We start from the raw sequence: 25634 nt of genomic DNA on the forward strand, positions 1-25634 counted from the left end.
CTAAGATGAAAGATGGAAGGAAGGATTGTCCCCTAGAGCCTCCAGAGGAATATGCCCTGCCACCCCTAGAGTTCAGATGGAAAGACTGAGTTCAAGAGAGGGCTGCAGAGAGGCAGAAGATCTAGAACTCAGCCACCCAGGCTTGTGAATCATTTCTCCTCTCCAAAACCCAAAAGGTTTGGTGCCACTTGTGGTCCTTGTCGACCCACACAAAGATCAGAGTCATGCTCAGCCAGCAGGAAGTTTACAAACACTTCCTACTTTCCTCTTTGCCTCCCCATTTGGCAACATTAAGAGTTCAGTTTACACCCCGTGATTGTTCCAGAAAAAGCAAAAATTACTAAAGGCCATTGTGTCACGTTTGCTCAATCCATGCTACCTGACACCCTACTTTTCCACTTGCCACCACCCGCAGCCTCCTCTCTCTCCTCCCTCCAGAGCCTGATTTCAACATTCCTGACCAGCGTGGGATGAAGCAGTCAGATAAGAGCAAGACCCAGAAATCTGGTCTGCACTGAAGAGGTCTGCCGCTGAGCCAGCATTATGGTGTGGTCCATGATCTGGACAGGTACGTGTCCACGGAAGGGAGAGTGGGCTGGACCTCAGGGGCCATGGACCCCTCAGGAGGTGTGCGTGGCCTGTGACTCCTTGCTACTGTCTGCCAGGAAGCAGGAGCACTCCAGAGAACTTTGGAAGGTCATTCCATCCATCCCCCTGCCTCTTGGCTTGTAGCGCCTTGATTACCTTTCCTGTGGGTGCTTCTCTTTCAGCTCAAGAGTCTTTGGCTTGCAAGGAGTGGATCCTTAACCGAGCAGAGGCCCCATAGCCTGCAGGGACAGAGGATCTGCCGCCCCCAGCCCTTCCCCCAGGCTCTTTCTGCCCCGGGCAGGCTTTCTTCTTTCTTTCTGAATATGTCCAATGTCAGTAGTTTTCCCAGGAGCTTCTTAAATCCACATGGTCCTCCACTGAGGCTCTGGAGGAAGAACCTTCCATTGGCTTCTGGGGCGATTCCTAGCCTCCTAGTGTCTGGCTTGTGCGAAAGGATGGACACGGTGCCCTTGTGGGTCTTTTCAGAAAGGAGAAAGCTTTATTTGGGTAAAACCAGGCCCCCCTGACCACCTGTACCACCCCCGCCCCCAGCGTGTGGGGCAGTGAGAATGACCTTGTGACTTCTGCTTTCTCTCTGTTGCTCCAGGTGTGATGGCTCTGCTGATGACCCAGTGGGGTAAGTGGCATTTTTCTCAGGCCAGGCGTTGGCCCTCTCAGTCGCTTCCTGGATTCTGCTGCACCCACCCTAGCCTCTACACACACACACCAAGAGCCCCTGCCAGATTTTAGAGGGACTGTCCTCCAATGCTCAGCCTTTATCCCCCTGACAGCCCTGTGGCTCCTTTTCCCAGAAGGGGCCTTCCCTCCTTACCCACTAACTGAACCCCTGCCCTGCATATCGGTTTAGGTGCCTCCCCACCAACTCTGAGCCCCTGGAGCTGAGGAACCCCGTCTTACCCACTCTGCCTCCTCAGCCTCTGAGTTCAGCAAGAATGACACACTTGTTCCTGTGTTTGTCAATGGCTCTGGAGTTTGGGAGAGGCAGAAGGGGACTCCTGTGTCACAGAAAAGAGGGGGAATTTTTAGCAACTCACACTCCCAGGTCTCCTTCCCATCCCACCCACTCCCTGCACATCGGTAGCCCAAGAATCTGGCTCCAGACCCCCATCCTGAGACTGTTTGCCTTAAGCTGCTGGTGACATCAGATACACATTTTCCCTCTTGGTCTTACAGGAGGGGACCAGCAGGGGCCACAGAAATAACAAGTATGGGGAGGTAGGAATGCTGGAGACCTCTCAAACAGTTGGAGTTGAGCTGCTCTTGGGCTTTCCTGCACCATAACAAAAATAGTAGGACTTTGTGGCCAGCTGTGGTGGCGCATGCCTCTAATTATGGACTCCCGAGGCTGAGGCAGGAGGATCTTAAGTTCAAAGGCAGCCTTAGCAATTTAGCAAGGCTTTAAGCAACTCAGTGAGACCCTGTCTCTAAATAAAACACAAAATAGGGCTGGGGATGTGGTTCAGTGGTTGAGTTCCCCTGAGTTCAATCCCTGGTACCAAAAAAAAAAAAAGTAGGACTTTGTGTAGTCTCGAGTTAATTAATGCAAAGCACCCTGAAAGGAGCTCACTGGGTGCTTTCTGGGGGTTCACATATGTGAACTCTTGGCCACACAGATGTCCGATGAGGCACATTGTGTGTGAGGTACGATGGATACCATCTCAGAAGGAAGCCAAGTTCCATGACCAATGACTCGCAGAGCTGGGATTCAACCCAGGGCTGGCATCCCAGGGCCCTGCTCCTACCTGCCACACTTGACAGTTTCTATCTACAAAAAGCCATACAGAGCATTTGCTGTAGGAGAGCAGGATGGGCTGACAGCGTCCCTGGCTCCCTCCTCGTTGCTCCGGGGACGTGCTCTGTGGGTCAATCCCTTCCTTCTTCCTTTTGCTTGGGGGAATTCACCAATCCTCTTTCTAGATCACTGTAAGCTACACCCCTGTAAGGGTCCAGCGAAGCGTCGGAGAAAGAGACCACCAAGAGACCACTCATGCAATTGGCAGAAGGGGATTTTTTGATCCAGCATGCCGGGGCTCCATGCCTACTCGAGAAGGGAAAGCAGCCCAGAGCCCCGAGCAGGGGCTGAGCACTACTTAAGTACACTTTTTTGGGGAGGGCAGGACTTTACATACATCACAGTCTCCTTTAACAAATCATCATACACCGCAGGAAAATCAAACAACAATTCCTAAACATGATTAGTTCATTCATTGGTGGGAACAGGTCGGGTGGGGGTGATAGGTCAGTTCTAAAGCGGGGTACACATTCAAACTGATTGGTCCAGGCCCTGCGATGCCTACGTGCAAGATCGTACAGGGCCCTAAGTTATTAAACAACCAAGCGGTCAGGGGGAATATTTACTGGGCGGTTCCAAGCATTGTCTTAACAGCTACAGGAATTTCAGGTTTTGCATGTAGCATAGAAACCTAACAATACCTAGTCCTTTACATTTTAACTCAGGCCTTGCAGCTTAGAAACTTTACAATGCCCGGTCTTTTACACTTTAACTTCAATTTCTTTTACCCTTACACCCCACTCTGTCACCTGCTCCATTCCTGGGTGACCTGTGTCAGGCCAGAGACCACCCCAGCTCCTCTTCCTCCTCTTCCAGGGCCATCCTGTGTCCAGGGTCGGGTCAGACCTTCTGCTCCCAGGGATCCAGTTGAGGCCTGAGCTTTCTCTCATAGTCACCTTGTACTCCACCCTCTCACAGGCCCCAGGGGGACTGGAGGGCGAGCTGAGAGGGACAAGGGAAATTCCTGGGTCTAAACATGGCCAATGTGCTCCTTCCTGTTCAAACTCACCATTCCATCAAGTCCCTGACACAGAATGTCCCCCATATATCCTGGAGCTCAGGACAGGAAGGAACCTCAGAGTCATTTCAGAGGGGCCTGAACCCCAGGAAGAGATGCCCATTGGTAGATGCAGGAATGAAGACAATCACCCCTTCCCTCGTCTATCCTTCCTTTCCTCCCCCTCCCCCTCCCTCTCCACCTCTCTCTCTCCTTTCCTTTTTATCTTCTTTTTTTTTTTTTTTTTAATATCTAGGGATTGAACCCAGAGGCACTTTACCATGTTTTCTACTCCTAGTCCTTTTTTTTTTTTAATTATTTTGAGAAAAGTTTTCATTAAGTACCAAGGCTGGCCTCAAACTTGCAATCCTCCTACCTCAGTCTCCTGAGCTGCTGGGATCACAAGCATGTGCCACCATGCCCAGCAGCACTCTTGCTTTCTGATGTCCTAGTCCATCCAGCATAGGGCTGGCCTCTGAGGTGGCCATCCCCATGAGACTTCACTGGGAACATAGACTCCCCTGCAAAGCCTTCCCACATCCCCCATTCTAGGGGATGCCAGGGAGACAAACTGTCTTTTCTTAGATAAAATAAGCTCATTAGTACTTTCACAGTGATGTTTATAAATGTAGATTCTCTACCAGGGACATAAGTAAATGCAAATAGCTTTAATGCAACATTATAAATAAATAAATAAATAAACCCTGGCCTGTAACTGGGGCTTTCTCTCTGCTACTCCATGTATTTGCATTTTAACCAACACTCTGCAATATTCCAAACTGTGTTTAGTGAATTCTGCCTCCCTCCCTTGGGCAGATCAACATGCCCTGTTTAATTCCCTGTGGGCTGGACATTGGGACTGCCTGGGGCTACCTTCTGTGACATTTCAGGCCCTGGAGGAGAGAGTGTAAATGGGGGTAGGGAAGCTTGCCCACCAGTCCCCAACCCTGGGGACTTGGGCTCTGAGCTTAGGGACTTCCAGGGATGTCAGGGGTCAGGACACTTCGGTCCTTAGACTGGGATGAGTCTGAGCTCAGGAGTCTCGGCTTCCACACAGTGACATAAGGATGGTGGCCATGGTCCTGTCCACTCAGGTGTCCTGAGGGCCTGAAACTGGCCTCTGAAAATGCCTTCCTAACTGTGAGGTGCTGCCTAAGCAAAAACAGGAGCGTCTCTGCCGGGACCCTCACTCTGGGCGTGTGATAGGCAAGAGCACTGTTTGCTCCCGGGTGGCGGGGGAGCTCCTGTTCTCAGAGGCCCTTCTGACAGTCATTTCTTGCCTTTGCCCCAACTGCTCAGGCTCTGCTGAAAAGCTGGTGTGCTACTTCACAAACTGGGCCCAGTACCGAGAGGGGGCGGCTCATTTCTTGCCCAAGGATGTGGACCCCAACCTGTGCACCCACCTCATCTATGCCTTCGCTGGCATGAGCAGCCACCAGCTCAGCTCCATAGAGTGGAATGACAAGACTCTCTACCAGGAGTTCAATGGCCTGAAGAAGATGTGAGCCACCGGGGAAGAGGGGTCACGGGTGGTGAGGAGGGCAGATACCTCCTCTCAGAGTCACCAACCTCCCCCATCACTGCCATAGAACTGCTGTGTGGCTTTGGGCAAGTCACATCACCTCTTTGGACTTTCCTGCACTTATATGGAAGAGGCGGGGGTGCCTTAGGGAACCCTAAAGGGCCCTTCCAGCTTGGGTCCAAGTAGGAGCTGGATTGAGAAACAGCTTCCCTCTCCCAGGCGTTTCCTGCCTCTGGGGAATGCCCCGAAATCAATGGGTCCTTCAATCCAAGTTCACTTTACAAAGCTGCTCTGAGGACCTCTGATCACTTGTTTCCTGAATTCCTAGCGTCTCCCCAGTTAGATAGGAGGTTCTTCAAGTCACAAACAATGTCTGTCTCTGCCACCCACAGCTTTCCCACAGTACAGCCTCTGTGCATAGGGACTTATGCAACCCTTCTCCCCTCCCGGTCCGTCCCCACCCCATCGTCCCCACCAGGAAGCCCTGAAAGCTGGGATGGCGGTGGGGCAGATTTTCACTTATCTCTTGTCTTTTCAGAAATCCCAAGCTCAAGACTCTGCTAGCCATTGGGGGCTGGAACTTTGGCACTCAGAAGTGAGTGGACTGTGGGCACCCGTGTGGGAGAGCCTCTGTAGGGGGACCTGGTGCACTGGCCAAGAGAGCACTGGTCAGGAAGTCCGGCCAGGCCAAAGTGTGTCCATGGTGAGGGGGGTTGAGCTTATAGGAATTGACTCTCCTTCTGAGTTCTTGGTGCCCCATTGGTAGGGCAGCTGGCCGGGCTTGGCTACAGGTTGTCATCCACCCAGTCTTGCCAGAAGCGTAGGATCTAAGACAGCCAGGAGGGTTCTGACCTTTCCAGGCCTCAGTCTTTCCTTCCCTGAAATGGGGAGAGAGGATGCCAGCTGACCCCAGACGGTGTGCAGGGTGTGTATTTCTGAGCTCTGATGTGGGATAACTTGTCCCACCTCTAGATATCAAAGGCAGTCCATGAGATGGAACTTGCATGCCAAATGATTGGCATTTCTGGGAAAATCTTGAAAGTCTATGAAGATAATAGTTAAGACAATATTTGGAACTAGACTTTTTCTAGAAAATTCAGAATTTGGGGTTCCCAAAGCTGTAAACGGTCTTCCTAAAGCTTTTTTGGATCATGAACCCTCTTGAGAATAAGACGAATGTTATAAGCCATCTTCCCCAGGTAATGCTAATTCTGAGAGTTTTCATTGACACACGGGGTTTTCTTTTCTCCTCCCCCCGGCCTGTTTTTTGTACTAGGGATTGAACCCAGAGGCACTTAACCACTGAGCCACATCCCCAGCCCTTTTTAAATATTTTATTAGAGACAGGATTTCCCTAAGTTGCTTAGGGCCTCACTAAGTTCCTTAGGCTGACTTTGAACTTGAGGTCCTCCTGCCTCAGCCTCCCAAGCTGCTGGGATTACAGGCGTACGCCACCACACCTGGCCTACACACAGGGGTTTTCAATCCAGCGTCTCCAGGCATGTGGACCCCACCTAAAACATGCTATTAATTAAGCTAAATGACAAATTAATAAAAGTAAATTTAAAAAGGATCAGTTACAAGGAACTTTAAGACCCTCATGAAGTTCATGGATTCCTTAAGGGGCTGCTGAGGAAGGAAGATGTGGAGAAGGGGTTCCTGGGGTGGCCTGGGGGTTTCAAAGAGCTCTGGACTGTCATAGTCACAGCACGAAGCACTCTTCAAATGCCTGTTGGTAAGAAGAAAGGTGACCAGGTTAACCCGCCAGGGAACTTGGCTCACCTGGCTGCACTTCTCCCCTCCTCCGCATCTCAGCATGCCTCGTCTTCATGAGCTCTAGTGTATAGTAACGTCTGTGTGCCCTAGTGACACACCAGTGTGGGGGTAGGAAGCACTTCTATTGTCCCTTTCCCTTAACCACGCCTATAACCCCCCAGCAGAGCTCCCCAGTAGCCCCTGAAGCAGCCTTCCCAGACCCCCTCCTGGCTTTAGGCACCAAAGCATCAGCATCCTGAGGGTTTCACCTGAGGGAGATGGTGGTCTCCTGTTTGGCCCACACCTCCGCCATCACCTCACAGGTTCACAGACATGGTGGCCACAGCTAGCAATCGGCAGACCTTTGTGGATTCAGCTATCAAGTTTCTGCGCACGTATGGCTTTGATGGCCTTGACCTTGACTGGGAATACCCAGGAAGCCGGGGGAGCCCTGCTGTGGACAAGGAACGCTTCACAGCCCTGGTCCAGGTATGGCTGGTGGGCAAGGGTCACCCAGCCTGCCAGGGAATGCAGAGAAGTGGTCCCCCAGGCCATGAGTGCTGCTCTGGCTTCAGGGTCCGATGCTCAGACCGGCCCTGGGGTCAGTTTTCAGACTCCCAGGAGTGAACACCCACAAGGGTCCACAGGGCCTGCTGGGCTTACTCTGAGCTGTCCCTGCAGGACTTGGCCAAGGCTTTCCAGCAGGAAGCCTCGACTTCAGGGATGGAACGACTCCTTTTGAGTGCAGCCGTCCCGGCAGGGCAAGGCATTGTGGATGCTGGCTACGAGGTGGACAAAATCACTCGGTGAGTCTCAGGCAGGTTACTGGATACGGGGGTCCATGTCTTCCTCTGCAAGATATGGCTTTGGGACATACAAGGTATTCTGGAAGGCTTTGCTACCTGGGTCTGCTACTCCACTATTCTAGGTCCTTCTGTTGAGATCTGTGCTTTCTTCCTGGGGACCTCAGTCTGAAAGTAAAAATGCCCCTGGGGGCGGGGGAGCAGAGAATGATGCCTTTAAGCAAATTCAAAAGAACGAGCATCTGGCTCCTGGCTCCTCTGTGGGGCCCACAGCCCCCACAACCCCTGGGAGCCTGTTAGAAATGTGGGTTCTCAGGCCCACCCCTGCTGAGCAAGCATCTGCATTTTAGTGATATTCCTGGGATTTTAATATGCATTAAAGTTTGAGAGACACCGAGCTAGACTCCCCTCCAAGATATCAAAACGGCATCAATTTTCCAGCGTGGAATAGGGAGGGCCTGAGGGTGCTGAGGGGAGGAAGGAGAAGTTTCCAAGACTCCAACCTCACAGTTAGAACAAAAATGGCCCCAGGGGCTAGGGGGAGTGGTTGGGGAGTGCTATCTGCAGAGCTGGGGGAGCCTGCCACCCCCACCTCTGACCACAGGTCCCACCCCAGGTCATTGGCTATGAAGGGAGAAGAGGAGAGGGACCCACCCTGATGCCTATCTCACCCCCTGTGCCTGTTCCCACACCTCCTACAGGAACTTGGATTTCATCAACCTTATGGCTTACGACTTCCATGGTTCTTGGGAGAAGGTCACAGGGCACAACAGCCCTCTCTTCAAGAGGCAGGGAGAGAGCGGTGCAGCCGCCACATTCAACGTGGTAAGTGGCCAGAGAGGAGAGGCAGGACTTCCCTGTGGGACAGGCCCGGTCCAGTGACCTTTGAACCTCAAGGTCCTGGTGGAAAATTAAAACAGGAAAACCAAGCAGAGCGCCAAGAAATCAGGATTGCTTGTTTGCTTGCTTTTTGTTTTTATTTTCATGTTCTCTGCCACTGCCAAGGGGAAGCCTCCCTTCTGTGCAGCATCATGGTGGGTAGTAGGCTTTCTTTTTTATTTTTCTTATGCTGGGGATTGAACTCAGGGCTCTCTGCCACTGAGTACACCCCTAGCCCTTTTTAATTGTTATTTTGAGACAGGATCCCACTAAATTGCCCAGGCTGGCCTCCAACGTGCAATCCCCTGCCTTTCAGCTTTCCTAGTAGCTGGGATTGCAGGTGTGCACCACTGCTCCAGGCCCCACTCTGTATCCTAAAAGTCAAGAGTAGTCATATGATTTCTCTTTCTTAAACACACAGGACCACAAAAGCCTCAAAATGCCGTTTACTTTTGGGGAGCCCACACCTCTGCTTCTCAGATGGAGCGGGACATTTTTGCCGGTGGCTCTATCATGAAGCTCCCTCTGTGGGCTGGTGAGTCAGGTGTCCAGGTTTGACCCTGGGCCTGACCCTGAGTCTTGTCCCATCTGGGAAACCATGTGAGTTTTAGAGGAAGCTGTCCCTCTAAGGATCCCCCAGCATGGTGAGGAGACACACACAGACATTCAATTCAGAAGCTAGTGAGCTCCAAGTGTTCTCTAGGTTGCATGCCCTGTGTGGAGGCAGGTCGGGAGGCCCTTTTCTTCCTTCTATGCACCACACTGTGCATCTGGGGATTGCTTCTGGTCAGAGGGGTGATATTTCCAAACTTGTGCCAAAGTACCATCTGCATTAGCAGGGTCTGTCAAAGATAAACTATGTAGACCAATAAAAAGAAGTGCACACCTAGAATCCCAGCAGCTCTGGAGGCTGAGGCAGGAGGATCGCGAGTTTGAAGCCAGCCTCAGCAACTTAGTGAGACCCTGTCTCAAAATAAAACATAAAAAGGGGCTGGGGATGTGTTTCAGTGGTTAAGCACCCTTGGGTTCAATCCCCAGTATTGGAAGGAAGGAAGGAAGGAAGGAAGGAAGGAAGGAAGGAAGGAAGGAAGGGAGGGAGGGAGGGAGGGAGGGAAGGAGGATCGATACAGTGAAACTGCCCCATTTCCTAAGTGCTGAGGGTGAAAGTAATGAGACCTGAGTCACCTAGAGCAGCTTCTTTGGGAATGTGAGCTGTAAGGAAAGAATCTTCACCAGTCATTTATCCAATGTGCTTCCATCTGGAACCTGCTCCTGTCATAGGCCTGGGGTCTGACATCTAGTAATTCATGATTGGGGGACAGTCTTGTTCAGAGGTGAGTAAGGAGGCTGCCTACACCATTGATCTATTTGAACATCCAAGTGCCAGGCATTATCCTTGGCCCCGGGGAGGCAGAGATAAGTAAATAGCCCCAGTTCCCTGCTCTTGCGCTCAGGTGGAACTCACAGCTACAGTAATAATGACGACCGTGCTGGCTCCCCTGTACAGCTCTGTCCTTGACCTCGCCCCTGTGTTATACCCTTTAATTCACACGGTGCCCTTAGAGATGGCTGTTTTTATTATTTCTATTTAAATAAATTGCTGGGGAAGACAGGGAGGGGTCTCTGTCTTCTTTGTTCACTGATGTACGCCAAGCATCTAGAACAGAGCCCGGCCCACAGTGGGCCATCGACCAATATTGACGTGAATGTTGTCTGGCTCCAGAGCCGTGCTCTTTGGCTCTCCTGCCACCCAGCTTCTTTCACGGGGCCGAGGGCCTGAGACAAGATCTGAAGTAGATGGTCAGGTTTGGAACACTGCTATAGACCCTGGGATCTCCAGCTGAGGAGTCTCTGCCTCCAGGCCCTTTCTGGGACCCAAAAGAACCAGGCCAAAGGCAGAGGAGATTAATGGGCTCCTCCTTCTCCACCACCAGGATGCTGCTGTACAACTGTGGCTGCAGAAGGGGACCCCCGCCAACAAACTGATTCTTGGCATGCCCACCTATGGACGATCCTTCACCCTGGCCTCCTTGTCAGACACTGGAGTGGGGGCTCCAGCCACAGGGCCTGGTGCTCCCGGCCCCTTCACTAAGGAAGGAGGGATCCTGGCTTACTATGAGGTAGGAAAACTCACAACTACCCTGAGTATTTGTGGGGGAGGGGCATGCCTGGGAACTAGAGGGCTGCTTCCCCCACAGTTTGAGTAAGGATGCAGGCACAGAGAATTCTGGCCTGGTGAATTCCATCCTATCCCCACCATCTTTGATTTATCCTTAAGTCCAAGTGCTAAAAGATTAAATTCATGCTTCCAGGTCGCTCACTCTAGAAGCTCCTATGTTCTCCAGACTTCCTCTGACAGGAGTTTTCCAATCTCTGGCCTCCTCCTTGGAGGGAAGGGCAGGCACCTGCCGGGGTCTCCCTCCTCCTTCCCAGCACAGCCTTCTGTTCCTGCAGGTGTGCTCCTGGAAGGGGGTGCATAGAATCGAGGACCAGAAGGTGCCCTACGTCTTCCAGGACAACCAGTGGGTGGGTTTTGATGATGTGGAGAGTTTCAAAGCCAAGGTGAGGCCCAGCCCTGCTGGGAGGGGGGATGTCCTGGGCAGACCCCAAGACCTGTCAGTAATATCATATGACAACATCCAGAACCTCTTCAAGGACGAATCTCCTTGTCGATGTCCCAATGTTTCACAAATCCCCATGGGATAGCATTTTGTACCTTTACCACCTATTGATTAAGGCACAATGAAAAAATCTCCCTACATGGATCAGCATTCTTAAAAGGATTTGGATTTTATTAAATACAACCAAATTCTGCAGACACATGAAGAGGAGATATATGCATAATTAGGCCTATGATTTTATTCAGTCCATGGAAACATTTGGAGCATGTTCAAACCATGGGCCTTGGTTTACCTATAGGACCCCTTCCTCCTGCCCAACATGTTTCCAGGCCCCTCTCCAGCTGAGACGTGAGCTACTGAAGAGGACACTGCTTGTCCTCATATCCCACGTCAATTATGATGTAGAGTTGACAGTAGCAAATTCTTCTAGGAGTAGACAGACAAAGTACTCTGGGAGATTCCAGGGGGGAGTGGGTCACAGATGGCAGAAGGGATGTGGTGGCAGGTTCTGGGAGACAAGTCCTGAAATATTCAAGGTAGGCATTCTTGTGGGACATGGCTGAGACGGGAGGGGAGGTGGCTGGAGAGTGAGTTGAGGCCAGCAAGGGTTCAGACCAGCCCCCAGCCACACTCCAGGGGTGAGCACCCTGCCCCCCTGGCAGGTGAGGGGATAGGGAAGCCCTCTCTTCTAGAGAGAACAGCCATACTATGCTCCTTCAGGAACCTCAGGGAGGGCAAAGGTATGAACTGGGAAGAAAACTCCATGCAGACTTTTCGGGAAGCTTAAGCGTTTTCTTTGGTACCTGAACACATCACAACCAGGAGCTCAGCCCGAAATGACCAGGATGTTGAGGCAGGGCCACCCACCATCACCACTCCTCACCCCTGCCCCCAGGCCCTCCCAGGCCATGCTTGTGCCCAGTAGGGTCAGGTCTCAACTACCCAGGCCGTCACCCCAGGGCCATTTCCAGAAACCCCCACTGCCCATAGGACTGAAGGTCCTGGGCGCCAAAGGCCCTGGGTTCTGGGACTGGCCTGGCTGGCTCCTGCACTCCCATCCTCCCCGACGTAGGTCAGCTATCTGAAGCAGAAGGGACTGGGCGGGGCCATGGTCTGGACCCTGGACTTGGATGACTTTGCGGGCTCCTTCTGCAACCAGGGCCAATACCCCCTCATCCAGACCCTGAGGCGGGAGCTGAGTGAGTAAGGGGCCGGGGGGCAGAGGGGGGATTCAGAGTGGGTTACAAACCCTTGCATCTCAAACCACAGGGGCTGGGCCCTTCTGAGAAAATGACTGGGCCCCAACATTGTGATTTTGCATAGTTCATGCAACCCTGGAGCTGAGGAGACAGTTGAAAGGATTTTCTTTTTGCACTCTCTCCTCTTCCTCTTCCTCTTCCTTGCTGTGGCAATGCCTGCCAGGGTGTTGTGACAGGGCTTCCCTCCACAGGCCCTCATAGGGCCCTTGTTCTTCTCTTGTCAAGAGGAAAGTCTGTGCCCAGCTGCTGTGTGGGACCCCCGGAACCCCTTGTCAGTATACAGTTGGCCTTTGCAGTGGTATATGGCCGTTGAGTGCCATTACATGTGCAGCCCAGGTGTGGTCTGTTGAGCTGTGCCCAGCTCAAGGTGCAGCTGTGCTCCACCTGTGGGGTGTGGAGTGTTGGGTTCCTATAGCGGCTGCCTGTGTGCTCCGCCTGTGGGTTTGAGATTTTTTGACTGAACCTTAGCTGAGTTTCATTGTCTTCCCAGGTCTTCCATATGTGCCTCCAAGGTCCCTAGAGCCTGGAGTTCCTGCACCAGGTCATCCCTCTGAACCTGAGCAGAGCCCCAGCCCTGGAAAAGACAACTTCTGCCAGGGCAAACCCAACGGGCTCTACCCCAACCCTCAGAATCCGTCCAGCTACTACAGTTGTGCAGACGGTTGGCTGTTCCAGCAAAGCTGCCCCCAAGGCCTGGTGTTCAGTGCCTCCTGCAAATGCTGCACCTGGAAATGAGTCCCTAGGACCCATCCAATGCCATGCCAAAGCTGGGGCCCGGGATCACGTCTCAGCGTGCCTCGCTGTCTTTCTTAGGGCCTCCCTGTGGTCTTTCCATAACCAGGCTTCCTGCTGACTGCCTTTTCTTTTCCCTGTGACTTCTGGATTGCGTCTTTTACTTGAAAAATAAATATCTAATTTGCAGCCCTCTCTCCCCAGATATGGTGACTCAAAGTGGTTCTTAAAGCCCACTGTTGATTCAAAAACTGCCCTGGGGAGGCCAGTGGGGAGGGGGGCATAAGGCAAGCACAGGTCAGAACAAGGTGGGAAGGCAGTCCATTTAGGATGTGAACTCCTATATATCAGGTCTCACCTCCATGAACCCACCTTCAGTTACCCTGTTATTGGAGCCTAGGCCAGAGGCTGCTGGGGTCCCAACTAACTGGATTTGGTCACCTACCTACATCAGAAATGAGAAAGAAAAATATAAAAAGGAGAGATGAATTTAATCACAGTTTGGTTCAAAACTGGGAATACAACTAATATGGCTTGGCCTTCCTACAGAAACATTTTAATTTATGAGAACAAAAAGTCAGGAAATATACATATGTAGATTCAACCAGGCTCAGAAGTCTTTGGAGAAAGCACTTTTTCTGCTGACCTCCACTAGGGTGTTATTCCCAAGATAAACACTAGATGGCAGCAGAGAAGAGCGTTTTGCAGCTTAGGTGCTCTGCTTGCAGTCGCTTTGCGTTAGAGGACGAATTGACTCCCAGGACCAAGTGCTGGCTTTGAAATAAACCCTTCACATGTCTCATCTCACCTACTGCTCCCATTCGTTAGATGACACCGGAGTAATCATTTTCCTTACCGTGTAGGTATTTAACTGTAGACTGATTCTAACCTGCTCTGAGTCTAGAACAGAGGGAGGCCTCAAAGGGGCCAAGACAGGCCAGAAGAGCATGCGCACACAGCATCACTGAGTAAAGAGTAATCTAAATATCCCTTGTAGCTTTGGGTTGTATCTTGGTAGTTCTATTTGAAGAAAAATTGCACATAACCTAATAGTCCAGCCTGTCACTCTCAAAGCTGGTTTTGGGGTGAGGCACAGGTGCACAGCTGAGACGGTGAAGTGACCAGGTCCCTCCCTTGAGTGCACTCAGCACTAGATGGCCCTGACAAGACCTTCTCCACTCCTCTGCCCTGCTCTTCTGCTGGCCAGAGCAGGCTTTTTACACCCATTCCCATCCTCTGCGTTCTCAACCAGAAGGGAACAGATCACATCTACATCCAAGTAAGAGCTTTCTAGCTGTTCCCAGTAAAGTCTAGTGGAGGGTTTCTTTATGGGGAGTGCCTGAGCCCAGGGGGCACAGGGGAGACTTCTGTCTGATGGAGCCCTGTGGCTCTAGGCAGAGAAATCCACTACTGTCAGATGGGGCCGTCCTCCTCCCAGGGTGGCCGTGAGGACTGAAGGAGTACTGTATGCCTGACGGGTGGCCAGCACTCCCTCTTTGCCTCTTGGCCCTTCCCTTGCCTTCTATGAGCTGGATAAGTCAAGATTCTAGCATAGTCTAGCAGAATGAGGCCTCTACAATTGTCCAGTTAGCCAAAGTCCCCCTGAATACTGACTCTTGCATCTGCTCCAATTTTATCTTCAGGAAGTCTTGTCCACAGCCCCTGCGCCTCCCCAAACTCACAGTCCTCAGCTGGTCACCTTTCTTCTAGACGTGGCTTCTCCCTGGATTCTCCACTTCCTGATCCTGCCTCCTCCCATCCAGCCTGCACACTGCAACCAGCGGACTCTTTCTAAATTAGGGATTCAGTCCTGTCACTTTCCTTGCTTAAAAACTACCAACGGCTTCCCCCCACCCAAAGAATAAAGTTCCTACGTCTCCTGTCATCCCCACCCCAATGTGGTCCCCTGGTGCCCCGGCTATCAGCATGGAGCTCAGCCACTCTGACTCCTAATGTGGAACCCCCAGTTGCTGCTGTCACCCTGTTAGCTCAGGCCCACCTCATTTCTTGAATGAATCCTCCTGAGATAGGAACAATGACTGCGCCCCAAAAGCCATCTGTGCTAGACTGCATCCCTTCTGCCTCCAACATGGCCTCTGGGCCCCAAAAGTTCTCTGGGTCTTCCTGCTCTAGTTCAGTCCTCTCAGCACAGACCAAGTGTCTGTGACATGCCAGCCTGATGTTTGGTGGACACAGCTGGACAAGAGTCAGCGGCTCTGCTTTCCTGGGGCTGCCATGCTATAGAGGGGGGACACCCACAGTAAACAGGTAAAAAGTGAAAAAGGGGGGGTGGTGGGGGAACCGTGGCACACTGTGCCTTGAAAGCACCCTCAATGGGGGTCCCTCCTACAGTCCAGTGCCTGTAATCATAGCTCCATGCATGTCTCCCAGAGCATATCTGTCCCCAGTCCCTCAGGTCAACAGTCACCTTGATTCCCACCTGATCAGTGGCCTTTTAGTAATAGCAACTGAGGTCAGGGTTCCTAGGTCACTGCTCCTGGCCAGTGTGACCTCACCTTCAGAGTCAGATTTTGGTGACTGCTCTGCTCTGGTGCCCAGGGCTCTGCATGGTCCACTCCTCATTGCTCCAGGCTGCTGCCTGGAAACCACATGCATTGTAGCCGTATCCTGGGTGGTGGGTGTGTCCCAGTGGATCCCATCCTTGCTTGAGCATCTGCCTTTCCTGTTCTTTTCCGCACCAGACTTCCTCTAGTCACCTTCAAAAAGTCAGCTCATGGGTTGCCTCCTACAGGACACATGCCCTGGACTTCAACGGCTTCTTCACCGGCAGCACTGGGCCAGCCCACTTGCTTCTGCAGTTATCTGGGTGCAGGCTACAATCTTCCCCCTAGTTTCAAGCACCTAAGGGCAAGGACAACATCTTAGTTGGTTTTTTCCTTTCCATGACTCATTTGAGGCTCAATAAAAACGGAACCATTCCCTTTCTGATTTTCTTCTTCTTCTGTCCTCAGGTGCAGAAATTGGTTCTGTCTCCAGGGTAGAGAATTTCCAGACTTATCTCATTTTGTGAGAAGATTACTACTTTCCCAAGCCTTTCTATTGAATATCATTTGCCCTCTTAATGTTAATGTCCAGTCATTAGGAAATTAACATTTCTTGCATGACCAGGGACCATACCAGCATCATTTGGCATGCAATAAATATTTGCTGAGTGGGTGGTCAATGAATGAACCCATGTGATTTAATCCTCACTGTGTCCCTCCAAAGTAAGTATCGTGATCTCATTTCCCTCCAGTTAAATGGGCAATATCTGGCAAAGCAGGATTGAGAGGCTGGTGTGAATGAGACCCATGCCCAGAGCCCCTTCCAGAACACTGCAAGCTTTTCCTCGCTGAGTTAAGGTTGTGTTCATTTTGTTTATCTCCTCAGACCATATATTTTGGATATTTCTGCTGGGCCTGGCCACGCCTCAGTGTGCACATTAACAAGTCCTTGACGTCAGTCCTGTGGGATCAAACACGCAGAAACCAAGCCAGCAGTGGAGCAGGGCTGCAGGCCCCCCATGGTCTCCATTACTCTCCCCCCGCCTTGCACCCTCCTTTATGCCACAGATATAATATCTAATTTCATAGTTTGGCCATGAAATTTAATAATGCTTAAACCAGTAAGCATTTCCTGAGCATCTGCCATGTTCCAGGAGCTATGCTGGGTCAGAGTAGGATGCAGATGAATCCTGCCTCGCCGCGGTTCCAGCTGCTGGTGGGGCACTCCAGTCCTGGCATCGCCAAGGGACGGGAAGGTGGCCTCGAGGGAGGGGGTGGGGGCTTCCTCACGAACACTCTGGAGCTGCAGGCTCATGAGGATAATAAAGCACAGGCCTATTTTTAAATTCTCCACATATAGGGCGCCCCTTTGCTTCTAGCTGGTGTGGGTTTCTCACTCTCTTCGTGCAGGACAATCCCCTTTATTAAGCTTGGGCCCCAGCCACAAGCAAAAACCACTATTTAAACAAGACTTTCCCCTACCACCCACAACACTTGAACATATTAATAAGGTGATGCGACCTAGTGTGACCTTTGAAGACAGGCACAAAGGCTGATTGAATTGTTAGGATGTGCTTGACTCAGAAATACAGTTTGAAAGTAATGCGGGGGTATTTACACTTTGGTGGTGTCCCCAAGAACATCCAGCTGTTCTCCTTCATGGTGATGACACTCTTTGAGGTCTCTGAGGCCCTCTCCCTAAAAGAATTAAACACCACATCTGATGCTCCTGCTAGAACCCCAGGCAAATTTCCCTCTGACCCCCACAACCTGTCAGATGAGGGACCCAGCTCTCTTGGCCACCTGCAGGCTACCAGAGGGTCTCTCTCTGATTTCTAAATGGACCACACCCTATCTAGAGCTGAAACTCTTTATTATTTTTTATTTAACTCCAATTATAAATATATCACATATAGAAGCATGTTCAAAATATATATGTGAATGGATCCCATCAGCCTATGGCTCAAGTAGGACACAGGACACTACCAGCACCTTGGAAGCCACTAACATGCCCCTCCCTGGTCCCCTCCCTGATCCCTCAAGCTACATTTTGGATTTCACTCTGTTGTTTAGTTTTTCAAATTTTGTGTACATTTCAAAACACGCCACAGTTTGGCTAGCCTGCTTTGACAGCTACGTAAATAGAGTTACACTGTGGTGTCTCCAGCAGCCCAGTCCTGTGCTCCTTGTAGCTGTAGCTCATTCTCACCTTGAACAGTGTTCCATCACCCGAGCAGGCCACCGCTGACATGTTCCACTGTGGCAAACAGTCATGTGGGCAAACATTCCAGTATGGGGCGAATGCAGACAGTACTGTCCTGAACTCTCCTGAATGAGGTCCTGGTGCATCTGGGAAGGATTTGCTAGGAGTGGAATTAATGGGAAGTGGGTGTGGCCGTGTTCAGCCTTACCACGAACAGGCAATGGGTTTTCCCTCAGTGGTTGTGTAAGTTTTCTCCCATTTCTCTTGGGACTTATTCTCCCCATCACTACATCACACCTTCCCCAATCAGGTGTGATGGCATTTTCCTGAACCCCAGCAACTCCAGAGGCTCACGCAGGAGGATTTCAAGTTCAAAGACAGCCTGGGCAACTCAGCAAGACCCTGTCTCAAAATAAAAAGGGCTGGGGATGCAGCTCAGTGTAGAGCACCCCTGTGTTAAATCCCTAGTACTGTGCGACACACACACACACACACACCCTATCTTATCCAAACTAAGGAATAAAATAGTTCCTGGGTTTAAAAACAAAAACAAAATAAAACAATAAAGAAAACTTTCTCTAGTCTTAAGTCAAATGACATTCTCCTATATTATCTTTTAAGTGATTTATGGTTTGTTTTTCCCTTTACCTCTTTAATCCTTCTAAAATTGACATTTGAGTAATGCTGGAAGGTTAGGATCCAATTTTACTTTTCCCCAAATGGATAAACAGTTATTCCAGCACTATTTAGTGAGCAATCTATTCTTTTCATGCTAACCTAACCTGCAATGGCACCACTGAAATAAGAAGTTTCTATATATGCACGAGTAACCTTTTTAGTCCATTGGTCTACTTTTCTTTCACTGCCTCAGTAACTCACTGTCTTAATTACTAAAATTTTATAACAAATCTTAATGTCTAGTAGGGCAAGTCCTTTTATTATGTGCTTAGTTTCAGAAATGTCTTGGGTACTTTTAGCTTATTTTTTTCATATTTATATTAGAATCATATTGCTAATTTCTACTAAAAATTCTGGTCAAGGCTGAGGCTGTAGTTCAGTGGTAGAGCACCTTCATAGCATGCATAAGGCCCTGGGTTCATGCACAGGAATGTGCACACCTACTCCCTCCCCACACACACACACATACACATAGACACACACACACACACACATGCAAAGAAGAAGAGGAGAATAAAAGAAAAAGATTCTGCTCAGGTTTTGATTAGAATTGCATTGAATCTATGGTTTAATCTATGGGTTAATTTGGGGAAGAATCAACATCTTTTTGATATTGTGTCTCCCTGTGTAAAATCATGACATATTTATTTTTTGGGGGGGGTTACTAGGGACTGAACTCAGGGGCATTTTACCACTGAGTCACATCCCCAGCCTTATTTTGTATATTTTTTTTAGAGACAGGGTCTCACTGAGTTGCTGAGAGTTTCACTTTTGCTGAAGCTGGCTTGATCCTCCTGCCTCAGCCTCCAGAGTTACTGGTACTACAGGCATGCACCACCACGCCTGGCAGACATATTTCTTTATTTAGTTGTCTTCTTAAGTAGATTTTATTGATTTATTTTTCTTTTTTTAAAAAATTTATCTATTCTAATTTGTTATACATGACGGCAGAATGCAATTCATTTTATGTGACACATATAGAGCACAAATTTTCAAGTCACTGATTGTACACAAAGTATTTTCACATCATTCATGTCTTGATACGCGTACTTAGGGTAATGAGGTCTAACTCATTCCACCATCATTCCTACTCCCTTGCCTCCTCCCTTCCCCTCCCTCCCCTTTGCCCTATCTAAAATTCTTTTATTCCTCCCTACAGTAGATTTTAATAAAATTGTTTGATACTATTCTTAAATATCTTTAAGATTATTAATTATTAAACTAACTCCTAAATCTATTTTTATTTTTGATTACTACTGAAAATTGTATCTTTTGTAAAAGCTAAAATTTCTAATTTACTATTGCTGTTGTATGGTGACTTTCATCTAATGATGTTGAATCCCATTATTTTCCCAACTCTATTATAAATGTTGATGATTATTCTGCAAATCCTGACAAGTACTCTACGTAGACAACCATAGAACCTACACAAATAAGTTTTCCTTCTTGCATTCCAAACCTTAAACTTGTTGTTTATTTTTCTTGCCAACTCCACTAAGACCTCTAATACCGTGGTAAAGGTAAGTAGTGATATGGGCATCTTTGCCTTGTTCTTGACCTGAAAGATAATGCTTTCAATATTTCAGCATTAAATATGCTATTTATTTTGGGTTTTATGGAATTAAAGAAGTTTCCTTCTATTCCTGGTTTGCTTAGAGTTTTCATAAGAATGGATGCAAATTTCATCAAACATTTTTTATTTATAGATTTTTGCTTTTATTCTATTAATAAAGCAAATTATATTAATCAATTTCCCCGATTAAATGCATCTTGTACGCCTAGAATTCATCCAACTTGATCATGATACATATCTTTTTTGTACATTGCCAGATTAGGTTAATGTTTTCTTTCACATTTTTCCATTTATTAATGAGCGAGAAGGGGGTGCAAGTTTGCTTTCTTACACTCTGGGGTGTCCTTGCCACACTCTAGGTTGAGCTGGGTGACCCGTTGGCCACCCCAGCTGTTGCCCAGGCTGATGATAAACTGATCTGGGGTATCAAGGTTCTGGTAGCCTCATAAAAACGAGCTGGGGAGTTTGGCTCATTCCATTTTCTGACAGTTGTGTCTAAAGGACTTATCTGTTCCTTGAACATTTGGTAGCAGTCATCGGTAAAGCCATCTTGGCTGGCTATTTCTGAGGATGACTTGTAACTGAGTCAATGTCTTTGGTGGCTACAGGATCCTTGCACTTTCTATTTTTCCCTGAGTAGGTGGGGAGCTGAAACTCTTGTCCCTCTCTAAGCAAAAGATCTTCTTGTTCCTCTGGTTTTACTCAGAACTCAGTACCTCTGAATTCCCTGAGTAGGAGCTCCCATTTGAGATAAAGATGGAGAGGTTTCTGGTTATCTCTTCAGTCTGACCCCATCTCCAAGAGTCTCTGAAGAAAACTGAGTCAGATGCCACAAGCCAGCAGCTTCCCCAGAGGTGACGGCAATGGAGGCAGATTTTGAAGGTCCCGTGCTGAAGCCAAGAAACTTCTGGCAACATGGTTCATCTGGAGGCACCTCACCTCCTCCCACTGGAGGGATCCACACATTTCCTCAGGGATCTCCAGAGGATCCAGGCTCAGTAAACCAGCTCCCTAACTCCTCCTTCCTTCCTTCCTTCCTGTCCTGAGCCCCCCCCCCCCCACCACCACCATGAGAAGAACCCTTACATTACAGGTTCTTCTCAAGTGGGAAAGGCACCTGTGTCCTTGGCTCTAGGGCTTACTGTCACTCAATTTGGGTGAACCATAAGGGACCCTGGAGCAATGTCATGTAGAAGGTGGCAATGCATTTCAGAGAGAGCCACCGCTGAAAGGATCATGAGGCATATTTTATTGGGAGTGGAATGTGGCTCAAGGGTCCCCAGCTACTGCTCTGTCCTTGTCATGCTTTTTTCTGAGCAAGCCACCACCTGGTCCAGGGTGGATTGACCACTAAAAAGCCCTCTTTGTGCTGGTTCAGCTTTCTCCCACTCCCCCGTGTCCAGGCATTTGGGCAACAAATGTTTCCCACACACGTCTGAAGGACAGAAATGCTCCTTCAGAGGCCCAGGGTCCTTTCTTTTGGGACTTGCCAGGTTTGTTCAGGGCTTAGGGGCGGGGTGCGCAGAGGCATTCCTGTCACCCCCCTGCCTTCCTTGGCCCCACCAGATGGCGTTTTGGAAGATCTTGGGAGCTTAGGATGGCCCCGATCTCACTCCACTCCCTTCTCCAGGGTGTCCTTGTCATTCCCAGCTGTCACCCAGGCCAATAATAAACTGACACGCTGGGCAGCCAGAAGCCGGGGCTTAGCAGAACCCACCCTCCCTGTCTTCCAATCCCCCACCCTATGAGTCTCTCCATCCCTCGGAGACCACACTCCATTGGGGGACAGTAAGACAGCTGCATGAGAAGGGGAGGCATCTAGAAGAAAAGTCCACGAGGACCCAGTGCCCATCTCTCCTTGTCCTGCCCCATCACTACTTGTCCTTGACCTTCCTCTGGAGCAGGGCAGCTGGGCCACCAAGGAGCCAGCCCATCCCCACAAGCCCAGACCCACCAGCTAGTGATCTTGTTTTCCCTGAGTTCCCTCCTGGCATCTAATTTGAGATCCTCCCACTGTAGCAGTAGTTCATATGACCTTATCTGGGCATCTCTAGGGGTGGAACTCTCCACCCTCTTCAGGTTTGAAGTGGGTTTTCTGGTGCACCCCATGTGGCTTCTCTGCATTGTGGTGAAGTCCTCCACTGCCTTCTGGCATGAGGCTTGGGCCTCCTGCTCTCCACCTGCCTCGCAGAAAGGCAGCCGTTGAGTAGGAGGGGATTTGACTCCCCTACATGAGCCAGGGAAGGAGGGCTTCATGCTCTTCATCTGGGACCCCACAGTCAGAGCAAGAATGTCAGCCTACTAGACTCTGAGGCAGCCTTTAGCCTTGCCTCCCTGTGTGACCTTGAGCAAGCCACTTCCCATCTGGAGTCCTCAGGTTCCTATTGTACAGTGGGCAGGTTGGACGAGGTAACCTACTGGCCACAGCTGCTGCCAACCATTGTACTGGATCACGAAACAAGAAAGCAAGGCAGGGCCGATCCTCTAGTCAGCGCCAAATGCTGCCCCTCATCCTGCTCTCCCAGACAAAAGGCCCCTGTCAGTATGAGCCTTGAGCTGGATATGGGGACCTGCTCTCTCCTCCCTGTGGTGCTGCCACACACATGGGCACGCACACAGGAACCTTGTCCTTTCTTGGTCAGGCACAAGGGCCTGTAGCAGCGGGTGGGCAGGGCAGGGGGATGGGTACACATCTGACACTCCACTCAGTGCCAGGGCCTGTCCCTATAGGTTACGCTGGGTCCCAATCTCCATCACCTGACCCCAGCAGGCCTTCCTTTCCCTCCAGTCCACCTGTGCTACCTTGCAGTGGCAGCCAGACAGCAGCAGAGCTGTGTCCAGAGTATCCCTGGAGTGACTCATTGGCCTCTGGACAGCATCCAGACAGCCAGCCCCTCCTCAGCTGGCTGGTGGAGAGACCTTCTCCCCGCACAGCAGGCCCCAAGTGCCTCGAGACAATCTCTCTCTAATCCTTTAATCCAGTTGTGGGAACCATTTTCTATTAAAGGACAGTGACTTCAGTGGAAAAACCTAATCATCCAAGGCCAGATCAGTGTATAAAATTACTTATTTTGGTGTCGACGCTGCTGTTCTTTCTTTTTCATTACGAGAGGTGTACAAAGCACGAAAAAACATCTGATTTTTTTCAAGCCAGACAGAAACCATCTGAAATGAACATGAGCAAGACAGGATTTTAAAACATATCTTTTAAATTTGGGGCAGTCGAACTGACTTGAAAGAATATAAAGGAAAGTGAAAGTGAAAAATCATGATGGAAGAAAAAAAAAAAACAAGAAAAAGGTGAAGGGCAGGTGGGGGAAAGGGGAGAGGAAAGAGGAGAGAGCAAACAGTTCCTCTAGGCCAACTGCTAGCTCACCACTCCGTGGGCTCCATGCTTCTGGCCATCCCTTGACCACGTGATGCTGGCTTTCAGATTCTTACAGGGTGCCCACTGTAGAGTCGGCGTGGATAGGTGCTTACTTGTAATATTATATCATTTAATCTTCACAAGAACTCAAAGAGTAGGTATTTTGCAGATAAGGAGAATAAGACCCAGAAAAGTCGCTCAAGTTCACATACCACTGATACTGAGCATCAGCAGTCAAATCCTCACTCAGGGCAGAGCTCCTGCCCTTCACATGGGCCATCTCTTGTTGGCTTCCTCACCTCAAGCTCTCTATTGAACTGCCCCCCGTCCTTGCTCATGTCCCTGGTTCCCCAGGCTGCAGCCACTCTTTCCTCCCTTGTGTTTTGTGGACTTGATCAACCCATCCCGTCTCCTCTCCCCGACCTCCAGCTCTAAGGGAGCTGCTGCCTTCTGGACTGCCCCCGCCCAGACCTCCCCTCGGCCCATCAGCTCATCCTCCTGCTCTCCTCTTCAGAGCCCTTCCAAACACCTCCCAGGATGCCATCACGTCCCTCTGACATTTTCATTCTGGTACTTACCGCTCTGCGACGTTTTCCTCATCTCCGATGATCTTTCCTTTTACTAGAAGAGAATCTCCAGTACTCAGAATGTTTATTACTTTATCTCCAGCTCCTAATACCATTTCTGGAACACAGTGAATGCCTGAAATATGCTCATTGAGTGATCGAAAAAGCAAACTGCTCTCTAGCCCTTTATAGACTCTGTTCTTAGCTGTCTGAGGAGTATTTTCACCGAGAACCAATAAATCAAGTCCTCGGTTGCATTTCCTATATCAGCTTGAATCAAAATTCATTCCTTTCACAAGCATGCCCAAGCTCTCAGCTGAGGCTGTGGATGGACATAAGTGAGATTTGACCCCAGACTCCAGGCTTGATCTTCTGCAGTGGATGGAATCTAGAAGCAGGGAGCAGGCATGCCAGCGAAGTATGATAATTCTGGATGAAATGAGCCATAAGCAATGAAAAAGAAGCAAACCAGACATTTCAAAGGAAGGAGAAAGGCTGTCTGGTTGGTGACAGTAGGGGTTAAAGCATTAGGGTGTCAGCACAAAGCCTGGGCCCTGAGTGAGGGTCAAGCCTCACTGTAGTCTCAGGTAGTCAGACTGGAGACTCAGAGCCAGGACCCCCAGGGCACATCCAGCCTGGACGGGTGCATCCAGGAGGGAATCAGCCCAAGGTAAGGATACAGAGAGCTTTAGGCAGGTTCCAGGACTGCACTTGGCCTCAGGAGAGAGCGAGCCTGGGGAAGGGGGGTTGGCATGACCCAGGCAGCAGGTGCAGCCCGTCAGGAGCTGGTGCTCGTGTGGGGGCCTCTCCTGTGGGCATGAGGGGGTTAACCTTGTTTTTCTCTGAGAGGCTCAGTAGGAGCAGATTTCTCTTTTCTTCAAGTGGTGTGAAATCTAAGCAGGTCAACATGCCTGATTTCTCAACAGCAGGAAATGAAGCAACCATTTTTTTTTTTGAGAAAACAACCCGCCTTGATGGAGGGCAAAGCCCCAGACTGTGGTCATTTTTCTGTCACATTAATCCTGGTTTTAGTAAACAGTTCTCCTAAGGAGGCTAGCCCAACTGAGAAGGGGTGGGCCTGGGTGTCTAGTCGTGGGGACAGACGGAAATGAGGATGGGCAGGTGGCCAGACAGTGGGAGTTGCAGGGGGAAGAAGACCAGGCTGTGTGGGGACAATGGAAACTGGACTTGCTGGGGGAGGGGAAAGGAAGGTACATCTTGGTGCCAGGGGACTCAGGGGGTCTTGAGGGAGGAAGCCACATATGGAATTGTTTCCAGCCTCTACACCCTTGGTTTCCATCTTTCTGAGGCCCCTGTCCCCTGCTACAGACTTGCCCATACCCGCAGTTTCCAGGACCAGGGACCACAAAATTTTCTTCTAGATCCTTCTCTATAAATACTTGACCATGTCGTAATGTTATTATGGACTCATACTATTCCTTCCCTGCATGGAGGGTGAACCCTTAGGGGTAAGACATTGTCCCCCTCCCCAGTGCACCCAGATACCCAGATGCTCAGCACATGGAAGGGGGCCTGCAGGAGCTGTATATGGGGAGTTGAAAGAAGCAGCCGCAGTCACACCTCCTCAGTCTCCTCCACCTGGTCTCTAAATGTCAGAAGACCTCAGGCTTGGGCCTGGGCCTAGGCCCCTCCTTTCTCAATGAGATCATGGCTTCCACAGCTTTAAATAGTACCTTTATGCTAATGAGTCCTACATTTATCTACCTCCTGCCTCCAGCTTCTTTTTGAGCTCCAGAGCTCAGGTGAAGCCCGA

General features: G+C 50.0%; 1 protein-coding gene and 1 long non-coding RNA gene across 2 annotated transcripts; one reads left to right on the top strand and one right to left on the bottom strand.

Moving 5' to 3' along the window:
• Window positions 1-311: 311 nt before the first annotated feature.
• Window positions 312-13158, top strand: Chit1 (chitinase 1). Its single transcript, XM_027945566.2, has 11 exons — window positions 312-568; window positions 1196-1225; window positions 4698-4899; window positions 5459-5515; window positions 6999-7164; window positions 7357-7481; window positions 8180-8303; window positions 10292-10477; window positions 10812-10919; window positions 12051-12177; window positions 12728-13158. The coding sequence occupies exons 1-11, from the start codon at window positions 544-546 to the stop codon at window positions 12970-12972; spliced, it is 1395 nt and encodes a 464-aa protein (XP_027801367.1). The 5' UTR covers window positions 312-543; the 3' UTR covers window positions 12973-13158.
• On the bottom strand, window positions 11144-24700 carry LOC139701415 (uncharacterized). Its single transcript, XR_011703992.1, has 3 exons — window positions 23873-24700; window positions 15486-15831; window positions 11144-11500 (listed from the first exon to the last, which is right to left on the bottom strand). It is a non-coding gene; the product is annotated as an uncharacterized lncRNA (long non-coding RNA).
• Between the last annotated feature and the right edge of the window lie 934 nt (window positions 24701-25634).

This window comes from Marmota flaviventris, chromosome 12 (genome assembly GCF_047511675.1).
Source record: "Marmota flaviventris isolate mMarFla1 chromosome 12, mMarFla1.hap1, whole genome shotgun sequence".
Taxonomy (NCBI): Eukaryota; Metazoa; Chordata; class Mammalia; order Rodentia; family Sciuridae; genus Marmota; species Marmota flaviventris.

Excerpts from the sequence above, each read along its gene's own strand:
- Chit1 (XM_027945566.2), top strand. The coding sequence starts at position 544 with ATGGTGTGGTCCATGATCTGGACAG. Across the intron at positions 5,516-6,998 it reads TGGAACTTTGGCACTCAGAA|GTTCACAGACATGGTGGCCA; the intron begins GTGAGTGGACTG and ends ATCACCTCACAG. Across the intron at positions 10,478-10,811 it reads GGATCCTGGCTTACTATGAG|GTGTGCTCCTGGAAGGGGGT; the intron begins GTAGGAAAACTC and ends CTGTTCCTGCAG.